Here is a 13,488-nt window from a genome sequence, read left to right as displayed (position 1 = left end):
CCTGGACTTAATCCTCGGGGACGTAACATATTTGGGGGCTCATCCGGGATTTGAAAGTGATTGGTAAGCGGAGTTTTTAAATTAGTGGTTTTTGTTATTTTATTATTCTATCGCATTGACTAGCCTGTGTTAGACATTTAAGCAGCTCCCTCGGATTAGGTAGGTGAGTGTCCAGGTGGGCTGTACCAGCCTCTCCATCGGGCACTCATTTATTATTTTGCCTTTCTTATTTTCAGGGTAAATCCTGGGCGGGGATAAAGTTCTCCAGTGGGGGTAGGTGTTTCAGGGCTTCGGCTGCTGTTGTTAAGCTTTTCAAGTCGCCTCGAGCCCGGCACGCTCCAGAAGATAGGTAGGTATAGTGTGGGTTAGGTAGGATCTGGTGGGAGTTTTGCTTCTGTAAGGCTGAGTTTGGTAGTTGCCTATTATGTTTATGAACTCCAATATCAATATTACTGCGTTTGCCTAGGTGACAGTGAAAGACTCTATATCAGTAAGGTGTTGTTAGAAGCTACATTGTTAGTTTTGTTAGGTTTGGTCTTGGGGCGGCACGGTGGTGTAGTGGTTAGCGCTGTCGCCTCACAGCAAGAAGGTCCGGGTTCGAGCCCCGTGGCCGGCGAGGGCCTTTCTGTGTGGAGTTTGCATGTTCTCCCCGTGTCCGCGTGGGTTTCCTCCGGGTGCTCCGGTTTCCCCCACAGTCCAAAGACATGCAGGTTAGGTTAACTGGTGACTCTAAATTGACCGTAGGTGTGAATGTGAGTGTGAATGGTTGTCTGTGTCTATGTGTCAGCCCTGTGATGACCTGGCGACTTGTCCAGGGTGTACCCCGCCTTTCGCCCGTAGTCAGCTGGGATAGGCTCCAGCTTGCCTGCGACCCTGTAGAACAGGATAAAGCGGCTACAGATAATGAGAGAGAGAGAGAGAGGTTTGGTCTTCATGTGCGATTAATTTACTTGTTTTTGGTGAGTATGGCAACATTTAATTTGGAGGAGTTTGTGGTTAATCCCACTCTAATTCAGCTAGTGTAGGAGAACTGGTTGGATTAGTGGTTGGTTTGGTGTACAATGAAGAAGGAGCTGCAGACGGGGTTTTTGGAGGGCTGCCCTTGCTGAGCTAATAGGGACAACCATGCTTGTCTTTTGTGGTGTCTCTGCAGCAATTGGAAATGGGAACAGCAGCTACCCAGACCAAGAAGTAAAGGTAGCATTTGGACTAGCAATTGCTATCTTGGCTCAGAGTTTAGGCCACATAAGTGAAGCCCACCTGAACCCAGCTGTCACACTTGCCATGTTGGTTAGTTGTCAGATTAGCATGTGCAGAGCATTGTGGTACATTCTGGCTCAGGTGACTGGGGTTGTGATTGCTAGTGGCATTGTTCTGGGAGTGAGACCATCAGTGGTAGATTCACTTGGGCTGAATAAGCTAAAGGATGCCAGCCCAGGACAGGGCTTTGGAATCGAGTTTCTCCTCACATTCCAGCTGGTGCTGTGTGTCCTAGCAATGATGGATAAAAGGCAGGACAAGATTGCAGGTTCAGCTCCATTTGCATGTGGGCTTTCTGTGGTTCTGGCTGCACCTAACTTCTCTCTTCCTTTCAAACTAGAAGTTGATGCTAGTGCCTCTGGAGCCAGTGCTGTATTACTACAGGATGGGGATGATAGTGTATGCCATCCTGTATGCTACTTCTCGGTTAAGTTCAAATGTCATCAGCTGAGCTACTCCACTATTGAAAAAGAAACCTTAGCCATGCTACTCGCCCTTCAACACTTCGAAGGATGTACAACCATAACCAGCGGTTGATGCGTTGGGCTCTGCTGGCACAAGACTACAACATTGAGATCAGGCATGAAAAAGGGACAGGCAATGTTGTGGCTGACGCACTGTCCCGTGGGTAAGAGGGTCCAATTGAAAAAAAATGGAATGGTGTACACGTTGTTATGTAATGTCATTTGTATTTGAATGCCATGTGTATTTTAGCAAACTACCCATTCACTCTTATGGGGGGGTTACAGCTGTGGTGTTGGGGGTGCGTCTTTTTTTTGTCTCTCTCCAGGTACCACCCTCCACCGTTGCTGTGAGTGGTTAGCTGCGCCGGCGCTTAATTGTTCACCAGAAGCAGCTGCTTTAAAAGACCTGGGGAAACCTACGGACAGGGCCGTTGGCCACACCCAAGGAGTACACAGCTGGTCGTCAGGCCGATTGTGGATGCTGTGTGTGTGTGCGTGTGCGCAATTTAACCCTGTATTACAGAGATTACTCTGTGTGTGTTTTTTGGTGTTATCGGATTACAGCAGTTATGCTGTGTGGATAACTGAAATCTGATTTCAGATAACAGCGATTATGCTGTGTGTGTTAACAGTGGTGCCGCGGTGCAACCTTGACTTCATAGGGAGTGGTTTTGGGTTTTGCTTTCCATTTTGTTGTGCTCCTTTATCTTTTTTTGTTTTATAAATAAACTCACTCACTCACTCACGTATTTCCGTTTCCCCTCTATTTTTTTTCTTCTTCTTTTCTCGGTTGATGTACTTTGTTACCTCCCCCATTCCCTGGACTTAATCCTCGGGGACATAACAGCAGTTCTACTAAATATGAGCACTCTTGAAATGCATAACAACCAAATCAAACTGGTGGATCGGAACTAACTGCTGTTTAAAGCAATCTTTTTGCCATAAACTCCCACCAGCAAAAGTGAAACTAGTTAGGAATTTTAATCCAGGGATTCTCAAATATTTGCAGCCAGGTGCCCTTTTAACTGTAAAATAAATAATGTTAACAGACCACCTGAGACAGATGTATTTATGAAAATCCAACGACTCAAACATCAGAATATTGAAGTTTGCACTATATTATATTGTCTATGTACTGGAGCCATAGAGCTTTTTATTTGTGAACTTTCCATTATCAGTACACATTAGGTCTAAGCTCACATGTACAGTACAGGCCAAATTGTTTTTGAGTTATGGATAGTTGGAGTTAACCCATTTAATTCAAGTGACCAGTCAAACAAATACCTCATAAATAGACCCCTTGCACTGACGTCACGTTTACGTGAGCAACCGTCACTACCCTATACCGGGGGGAAAAGCAAACTTTGTGGACATACTTTTCACATACCAAGCCAAGCGAAGATGTCTGACATCTGTTGCTGTTGTCTGAAGAAAACTTCAATAAAAAAAGCTCTACTACCGGACTACTTGGATAATCTTAGTCAGAAAGAAGTGAAGGATAGATATACATGGAAATTAGAGTTTATTCGCAGTTCTGATCTGTACAAAATTCCTCGAAATGACTGGAGTGACAGTGCAGATTTGTGGCCTAGCGGTAGTGGTAGCTACATGTTGGAATACGCCTTCTTTTTCCTGAAGAAAAAGAAGGTGTATTCCAACATGTAGCTTCATACCATGGCGAGTATGAAGAAGAGAAAGGTAGATGCAGAATGTCATGCTTTTCAGGAAAAATGGACAAACGATTATTTTTTTGTAGAAGTAAAAGGCAAGCCAGTTTGCTTAGTTTGTAGGGAAGAACTTGCAGTGATGAAAAAGGCTAATCTGGAGCATCATTACAGCACCAAACACGCCAAGCTGGATGAGCTGAAAGGACAAGTGTGTGTGGATAAAATTAATGCTCTTCGGTGGAGTTTGGGCGCCCAACAAGGAACATTCACAAGACCTCAAGGTAACCAAGAAAACGTTACACAGGCTAGTTTTGTGGTAAGTGAGCTAATCGCTAAGAAACTGAAACCACATTCAGAAGGGGAGTTTGTGAAGGAGTGCTTTGTCGCTGCCACAGAACTGCTCGCACCAGACAAAGTGAAACTTTTCCAAAGTGTCAGTTTGTCTCAAAGAACCATCTCCGATTGGATTACTGACATGGCACAAGACATTGAGAAAACACTGAAGGATACCGCAAGGGATTTTCAGTTTTTCTCATTAGCCTGCAACGAGACAACAGACATCACAAATCCTGCCCAACTCGCCATTTTTGTGTGTGGGATTACAGCTGAGTTTGATACGCGGGAGGAAATACTGTCTTTGCAAGCCACGCATGGCACTACCAAAGGTGAGGATTTGTTTGAGCAAGTTGTTTTGGCTATGAACAAATTTGACCTGCAGTTTGACAAGCTAAGTGGACTGGCTACAGACAGAGCCCCAGCCATGGTTGGCGCTCAGAAAGGATTGACTGCGTTGGTTAAAAAAGAAATGAGTCGTCTCAGTCTGGATCCAAATGAGTTGGTTGTGTGCCACTGTATCATACACCAAGAGAGCCTGTGGGCACATTCCCTGAAGCTCAATAATGTGAAGACTACTGTTGTTTCCACCATCAACTTCATTAAAAGCAGAGGACTTAACAGCCACCAGTTTGAAGAGCTACTGAGTGAGCTTGAGTCAGAGTATGGAGACCTGGTTTACCTTTGTGAGGTGCGGTGGCTGAGTCGTGCAGATATGCTTGCACACTTCTACAACTTCAGGGAAGAAGTAAAGCAGTTCATGGAGATGAAGGGCAAACCAGTCTCTGAACTCAGTGATAGCAAGTGGCTGTGTGATTTGACCTTCATGGTGGACACTACCAAGTACCTCTCAGAACTGAATGTTAAGCTCCAAGGTCCCAACCAGCTTTTAAGCTCACTGTTTTCAAATGTGAAATCATTTGAAGCTAAACTGAAGCTGTGGCAAGTGCAACTGGAAAGGGGAAACACTGTGCACTTTCCTACTTTGCAAGAACAAAAGCCTGCTGTGACATCTGAATATGCTGGGGAGTGTGCAAAACTACTCCAGGCCTTTGGAGAGAGATTCCAGCTGATGAGAAGTTACAAGAAGGACCTGAACATATTTGCAACACCATTCAATGTGGAACCAGCTGATGTGCCTGACAACCTACAGCACGACATCATTGAGCTGCAAAGCAACAATGAGCTCAAAGCTAGGTACAACAACCTTCCTCTGCTTGAGTTCTACAAACTGTATGTGCGTCCTGAGGATTTTCCCACACTGAGGAGACATGCACTGAAGTTTGCATCACTGTTTGGGACAACCTACTGCTGTGAGCAGTTCTTCTCAAAACTGACCCTTGTAAAGAATCGGTTCTGCTCAAGACTGACTGACCCAAACCTGGAAAACCAGCTGTGAGTAGCATCATCATCTGTACCATCTGACATCAGACGCCTCGCCAAAGAGAAGCAGTTCCAGCTCTGACCTATCATTAGGTCAGCCAGATATAATCATAAAAATTGGTAAAATATTATTATATTGTAGCATCTTCATGACATAAAATGCTCAAAGTGCTTTACATCAGTACATATAAAATCAATAAGAACACAAGACTAAAAACAGAGCATTAAAACGATAAGAGGTGGATAAAATTTAAAAAGAAAATGGGAAGATTAAAAAGGGATAAAACAAAGTTACACCAATAAAGTTGCTTTATTTGAATAGCATGAAAGAAAGCTAAAATAAATGGGCTGCATCTTAAAATTTTCAGCAGAGGTTATGGGTTAAAAAATTTAGTTTGGCCCCCACAGGATGTTATAAAACTCAAAATGGCCCTTGATAGGAAAAAGGTTCCCCACCCCTGCTCTAGACTTTCAAACAATATTGTAAGATTTTATTTTAATTTTATTGAATCGTGGATGGTACAATAATTGCAAATGCTAACAGAATCAGCACATTCCAGGTGTAGCTATAGTCATATAGTAACTATAATCACGCTTGCAATAATAATTTAAGTAAACGGTTACTGTTCAGTTCCCTCTTCATTTATTCTCTATTCAAAAGGCACAACTGAGTCACACAGGTTGATAAGTGTGTAATGGACAATAACAATTTTATCCAAAACAGTTTTTCCTGGGCAGCATGGTGGTGTAGTGGTTAGCGCTGTCGCCTCACAGCAAGAAGGTCCGGGTTCAAGCCCCGTGGCCAGCGAGGGCCTTTCTGTGTGGAGTTTGCATGTTCTCCCCGTGTCCGCGTGGGTTTCCTCCGGGTGCTCTGGTTTCCCCCACAGTCCAAAGACATGCAGGTTAGGCTAACTGGTGACTCTAAATTGACCGTAGGTGTGAATGTGAGTGTGAATGGTTGTCTGTGTCTATGTGTCAGCCCTGTGATGACCTGGCGACTTGTCCAGGGTGTACCCCGCCTTTCGCCCGTAGTCAGCTGGGATAGGCTCCAGCTTGCCTGCGACCCTGTAGAAGGATAAAGCGGCTAGAGATAATGAGATGCGATGAGTTTTTCCTGTCTTAGTCGATTTATTTCCATTTCACATGCATGCAGCTGTTGTAAAGTTCAGTCTGTTTGTGTAGCACTCTTTCGAACTGTAGGTTCATTACTACACTCTAACTCCATGGTGACATTTTGCACAGGACTGTGTTCCTCTGATAACAGAAACAAAGCTCCAGCACTCTCTGCTCTCAATCTTTTCTGTTCTTTCAGGATATATTGTGCATGTCGCTCCTTGTTGAGTTTTTTACTGAGTTATGTCTGAGCTGTTTGAAACCAATCTGGGTTTTCCATGTCGAATAAGGAAGCTGCTTCACCTGTAAGAATATCAAACCCTTTCATGAAGAGGCTAACTCGAATGCAAGCCGAAAAAAAAAGATTCTTAAGCAAACATTTCCAAACTCACTTCCAACTTTCTATTTTTAAAAAATACATTTTTAATACATTCACAAATTTCTCTGTAGTTTTCAGGCTCAGCTCCTCACATCGTATTCTCTTTAATCACTCGTTTCTTCGTTGTTCTTGAAAAATTTGCTTCTCTTTGTTAACATTTTTCTTGAGAGCGGGCAGACAGTAATACGTTTTTATCTATTTCTCAATTTGAACCACCAAAAACAGCACAAAAATGAACCATATTGAAGAGAGGTTACACCGTGTTTACACGAAAGATGGTGTCTGTTTGACCCCCAGGTGTAATTATCACGTGACGTGTGGCGTCATGCGCAAGGGGTCTATACATTACCTTTGATAATCACAAGTTGTGATTTCCACCACTATAGTAAGATTTTTTTTTTTAATCACTGACCCACTGACTATGCTTCATGGGCACCTGGTAAAAATCTTAGATTCAAAATAAGAAAACGTACTGTACACCACAAAATAGAATTGAGAAATTGTGTTTGACAAGTGTTTTATTAGGAAATGCACTACTGGTATTTTTCATACGAGCTACGTCTGGGACATGGAGAACCAAAACTGGGACATATTTGATAAATTTGGGTACTTTTTGCTCGTGAATGTGAATGAATCCCTTCCTATATTTCCTTGACGAACACTGTTTTTAAAAATTTCAATAATTTTCCTCACACATTTGTTGACAATCCTCAGCCCATCTTTGCTCCTCAAAGACTTGGCCTTTCCTGGATACTGATTTTGTACCAAATCATGATTAGAGTCACCTGTTGATTGTTGTCTTGTGAAGTTGTCAGGATTCAAGTTCACTATCTAAATGGTAGGGCCAAACCTTAGTCATCTGTGCTACTTATGATGTGTTATGATATTGTTATGAATGCACTTCTGGGGACATTCCAGATGATGGGGGGAGTGAAACTGATTACCGAGGGTGCTGAGACAGACCTGTGATATATCAAATTAAAGAGCGTGAAGATATGAATTGAAAACTTGTTTAATTTTGTAGATATGTCTAAAAAAAGTTATGAACACTTGAAAATCTAGAGTTTTATAAAATTTCCATTTCTGTCCATTGCCCTGGTCACAAACCAGCAACCATTTTCCATTGGTTTAATTTTCCATTCATGACGAAAAACCTCAATCAGAAATTAACCGACCAAAAAGCCAAAAATAAAGGGAGTTAGAATTTTGAGTATCAGGGTAGGAATTACAGATAAAGGCTTCTTGTAGATCACAATTCTGCACCTAGAAGGCTTAAAAGCAATACATCAATGAAATTGGTCCATCCTTTGTGTTTGAACATAAAAACCATATTTTAGCGGGTATGTTCACTTTAAATTGTGGACACCGAGCATGACTGATTATGGTGGTGCTCAAATGTGCTGTGTATAAGACGGTCAACCTTTTATTAATTCTCTTCAAAATAGTATTACTGATATTTATGCCCCTTCTCATTTTTTCTCCATCAAAAAATACGAGGAAAATCATTGATTTTTAGGAAGGATACCAAATTTTACTCAGTGATCCGATCTTTCATGGGCACTAGAGAGCAAAGTGTTCAGCCGATTTTATTGGACAAAACAAGTCAACATGAGGGGCGGCACGGTGGTGTAGTAGTTAGCACTGTCAACTCATAGCAAGAAGGTCCTGGGTTCGAGCCCAGCGGCCGGCGAGGGCCTTTCTGTGTGGAGTTTGCATGTTCTCTCCATGTCTGTGTGGGTTTCCTCTGGGTGCCCCGGTTTCCCCCACAGTCCAAAGACATGCAGGTTAGGTTAACTGGTGACTCTAAATTGACCGTAGGTGTGAATGTGAGTGTGAATGGTTGTCTGTGTCTATGTGTCAGTCCTGCGATGATCTGGCGACTCGTCCAGGGTGTACCCCGCCTCTCGCCCATAGTCAGCTGGGATAGGCTCCAGCTTGCCTGCGACCCTGTAGGACAGGATAAGTGGCTACAGATGATGGATGGATGGAAGTCAACATGAGATAATATTGCCCATTAGGTGGGAATCATGAGTTTCAAGCTGTTTGAACCAACAGTGAGCAAGCTGGAAGCAACAAAAGAACAAATGGAGTGGTGATGAATATCACTTAAAAAAACAAGATGGCGGCGCCTGCGAGTTTGGTGTATTGCATTACACAACATTAAAAAACACTTAAATTAAAAACTCATCACAATGCTGCACAAAATTAATAATATATTCCATAAATATGTCATTGATCCTTGAATAGACACTAGTTTTATGTAGATTAAACACTTTTAAACATTTTTAAAGGCCAAACGAAAACATGCTCTTCTCCTATGCAAATGTATGGGAGGTTCATCAGCACAGTGGTGTGGTGTCAAGCCTACCTAAGTGGAAAAAAGCCCACTTATTTAGCAACAATGATACAAGATTAATTAACTCTGTTTAGCACAAATTAGTAAGCTTTTCTCTCACCAACGATTATTTAAATTATTTTAAATTAATTAAATCCAACAGGCAAGAAAGCATCACTCAGAAATTGCCAACAAACTGTCTAGATCAAACATCTGTTACATTTACACAGCAAATACAAATCAATAGGAATAACAAAGGAAAAACACAGAGTAACATGATTTCATATGCAGGCAAAAGCTGACAGAGTGGGTTGTGTTAGTGTACTGTGAGTGGGAGGTAATCAGTCTGGGAGTTTGGAGAGTTCATTACATTAGGATGACTTATAACTGCAGAATGAACTTATTAAGTTTAATGTGCTTTATTGTTCAGGATAAAGCAAAATAAACATTTCTAATTCATCATTAAATATATGCTGAGGTGGAAAATGCTGAGTAGTTGTGCTGAGTTATGATATTTAAATATTATTTTTATGTATTTATACTTGAAATTGAACTTAATTACTTTTAGTCAGTTACAATTACAAGAAAAACACTTACATGTCACTGCTTATGTTTATTTAGACCTTCAAAGTACTTATTACAAATTTCAAAGGTCTCTTCTATTGTTCAACTATATATGCTATAATTATCAATTTATTGGGTTCATTTTAGCATTGGGAGGCACGGTGGTGTAGTGGTTAGCACTGTCACCTCACAGCAGGAAGGTTCTGGGTTCAAGCCCAGTGGCCGACGGGGGCCTTTCTGTGTGGAGTTTGCATGTTCTCCTCATGTCTGTGTGGGTTTCCTCTGGGTGCTCCGGTTTCCCCCACAGTCCAAAGACATGCAGGTTAGGCTAATTGGTGGTTCTGAATTGACCATAGATGTGAGTATGAATGGTTGTGTGTCTCTGTGTGTCAGCCCTGCGATGACCTGGTGACTTGTCCAGGGTGTACCCTGCCTCTCACCCATAGTCAGCTGGGATAGGCTCCAGCTTGCCTGCAACCCTGCACAGGATAAGTGGTAATCGATAATGGATGGATTTTAGCATTGCGAATTGTTGAAGTCTGTGACATAATCAAGACAGATGTGTTACTATGGTCCTTGAAGTATCAGGAATGGTTCAGGGACCCCATGGGTATCTGGAAATGTGGGAGTGCACACAGAACCAGGTCTGACATACTGCTGAACATCATGTTTTAAGAGTTATCACCAGAATTTGTTTTCCACCATCCACTGTGTTCTTGAGGTGCTAGGGTGTCCCAAGCTGAGGGGCATGTGTGTCCATTGCAACACCCAGTCTTGCATGTATTGAGACACTTGGAGACATGCTGGTGGTGAGGGGTCATCTTGTTGAGCTCAAACCATGTCATCAAGAATTTCCTTGCATACAGGACCAGGAATACATTGTCCAATGATTATGTTTCTGGGAATTTTCAGATACTCGTGGCATTTCCATTAGCTTTTCCATTCTTAGAACCAAGTCTATGTGTTGAGGTGAAGTTAAACCTTGGGGGGAGGACCCACCTGGCTTGATGAGAGTTCTATTGTTTTGCAGCTTTAATATATTCAAAGTTCTATGAGGATCAGAAATGGGAACTAGAGCTCCCTCTAACCAATGATGCCATTCAACAAGAGACAAGTTCCCCATGTCATAGTTTACATGGGTATACCTGGTAATTCCATATCCATCCATCATCTCTGCCACTTGTCCATCAGGCTCACAGGGGAAGCTATAGCCAATCTCAGCTGACTTCAGGCCAGAGGCGGGGTATACCTTGGACAGGTAACTAATCTATTGCAGGGCTAACACAGGGACAAGAAACCATTCACACTCATTCACACCTCTGGGTAATTTAGAGTTGCCAGGTGACCTAAATTGCATGTCTTTTTTTTTTTTTTTTTTTACTGTTAGTGGAAACCCACACAGACACGGGGAGGACATGCAAACTCTGCACAGAAAGGCCCCAGTCAGCCACAAGGTTTGAACCCAGAACCTTCTTGCTGTGAGGTGACAGTGCTAATCACTGCACCACTGTGTTGCCAGTAATACCATATGGCATTACCAAATAGTCATGTGACCTGCATTAGTAATGAAGGCAGTTTTCCATTCATCAATCTCTCCGATGCATATGAGGTTATAAACACCATGCAAGTCTATTCAGTTCAATTCCTTGGACGAGCAGGACTGGCTGAAGTGCCCTTGAGCAAGACACCTAATCCCCAACTGCTCCAGCAAGAGTGGTGGTGTACCTTATGTCTGAGTAGCAAAATAAATACTGATGATGTGTTTATCAGTTTGGGCAGGAACCAGTGGAATGGGGTAGCTGTACTTGACTGCATTCAAACCTTGATAGTCTATGCATGGCCAAAGTCTGCCATCTTTTTTTCTCACAAAGAAGAAACTAGCTGCAGCTCGTGAGATTGAAGTATGTGTTACTGCCTTGGGGCTGTCGTCTTCCATAGTTTTGTCTTCTGGAAATGACAGTGGGTAAGCATGCCCCATAGGGGGCATAGTACCTGCCAGGAGGTCTATGGTGCAATCCCAAGGGCAGTGTGGTGGCAGCCGAATGGTTTTGGTTTTGTTGAAGACTTTGACAAGGTCTGAGTAGGGACTCTACTCTGGGTTTCAGTAAGGATGGAGAGACATGACAAAGAATGGCAGTTGTTATTATAACATAATTTACCCCCAGGTAATTAGCTCACCTTGTTTCCAGGATATTTAGGGATCATGAGTAGATAACTATGATGAACATAAAACAATGAGGTTGCTTGGAGATTTTGTTATCATAAGAGCATTTCAACGTGCAATATGCCTGTGTGCATTTTAAGGGGCATAGTGACTTGAAACTTTTTTTCACCTCCTGAAGGAACCTCAAGGAGCCTGTGAGAGGGACAAGAGAGATATTAAGTAATTGAGCCACAGTTTCATCCATGAAATTACCAGCTGCCCCTGAGTCAATGAGTGCAGTTAAACATGTAGGTCCCAGAAAACCATGAAAGCTTTATGGGCAGATTAATATGTTTATTTTCGATCACAGGGTGGCTCACCTGGTTATATCTACTGTTTTAAGGCCTTAGAGTGCAAGTTGCCCATGGATGCCCTTTATTCCCACAGTACAAAGACCGAATCCCTTATGATGCTCCTTTCCTCAGTGAAAAGTGTTACTTGTGTGACTGTCATGGGTTCTGCATCTGCCATGACAGTTGGGTTTCTGGGACTGGAACTTTGATGTTTACAGGCCTTGAGAAGATTGAAAAAGGAGTCATCTCTATATGCCAACTCAGAGTGGAGTGCATTTTTGAGGCCTTGCCTGAAAAAGATGGTTAATGACAGCTCATTCTATCTGTTTTCTGCAGCCAGAAAATTAGTGCATTATCTGTGGCAGTATATCAAAGGATAGCAGTCACGAAGACCACAGACCCAGATGATTTCTTCCATGGCTGAGGAAATTTGCTGGAGCTGCTAGGCATGAATTCCAAGCAATTGGCCTTGAGAGACAACAGCCAAGCGAAGGTCGCACATAGTGTTGCCACATGTCCAGGTTTTTCCGGGATTGTCCCGTTTTTTTTGTGGAAAATGGAAAATGTCCAGGAAAATGGAATAACCTTCCCGGGACACGTTTTGTCCCGGTTTTTTACTTCCTCACATTATCCCCCATTGAAATAAACACAAATCATTAATGTTTCTCGCAGCCACTTAACATATTAATAGTTTTCACGTAAGCGGGCATATTGTAGGCAGCTACTTGTGTGGCCTCACCGAATGTTTGCGCACGCAGCCAGTCGCCGTTGCTAGGTGATCGTGGTCAATACAACGGCGGACGTGCGAAATCAAAGATACTGGAATACCGTAATACCAAACAATAGGTGAGAGTTCCCTTGGTCGGTGCGCGAGTAGGCTGGCTGTCTACTTCCTATGTTCTGATTCTGATAAAGGCTGGTTCTAAAGCCTGGGCCAATTTCATCAATAAATGAATCATTAAATAAATCATTAAATATATCAAAAAAGAATGCCTGAACACTGGCGTGAGAAATGAATAAATCAGTTGTCCCAATAACATAGCACCTCTCTCTTGTGATTAAAACAAAGGATTAGGGCTATTTGGTATGATACGGTAGTCTAACTTTTAAAGTTCAGTTCTCCAGAGAAAAGGCTAAAACAACAACGAAGCAGACTGAGAGAAATTATATTGATTATATTTGTATTATTTTGATTTGGAAACGGAATGGGAGGAGAGACAGACGATGAGGGAGTCGGACAGAATGAAGTAGAAGATCCGGTACCTGTCAAAAAGAAAAAAAGACATGTGACATTCAACGAGGGATGGGCAAATTTTGACACATTCAGCGAATGCCCTAAAAAAAAGCATTGTTCAAAAAAAAAAAAAAAACATTGTTCAAAACCTGCACTGATAAAGAAGGGAGGGGGGCAAAAAAGATTATCCCTATAAAAATAACTGTTTACTCTGTTAACCCCTACTATTGTTATGAAGAGACAAATGTCAAAACTTGTTT

The 13,488-nt window shown here is 42.3% G+C and overlaps 1 protein-coding gene across 1 annotated transcript in view; it reads left to right on the top strand.

Annotated features, from left to right (window-relative positions):
- Positions 1-1,797, top strand: part of LOC132882638 (aquaporin-1-like) — a 68,509-nt gene extending 66,712 nt beyond the window's left edge. Inside the window, exon 2 of the mRNA XM_060915724.1 lies at positions 1,068-1,797. Within this exon, the coding sequence (XP_060771707.1) occupies positions 1,068-1,797 (730 nt within the window). The remainder of the gene's footprint in view (positions 1-1,067) is intronic.
- Positions 1,798-13,488: the final 11,691 nt, after the last annotated feature.

The sequence above is a fragment of the Neoarius graeffei genome, chromosome 3 (assembly GCF_027579695.1).
Source record: "Neoarius graeffei isolate fNeoGra1 chromosome 3, fNeoGra1.pri, whole genome shotgun sequence".
Taxonomy (NCBI): Eukaryota; Metazoa; Chordata; class Actinopteri; order Siluriformes; family Ariidae; genus Neoarius; species Neoarius graeffei.
This window is presented reverse-complemented; position numbering and strand designations above follow the sequence as displayed.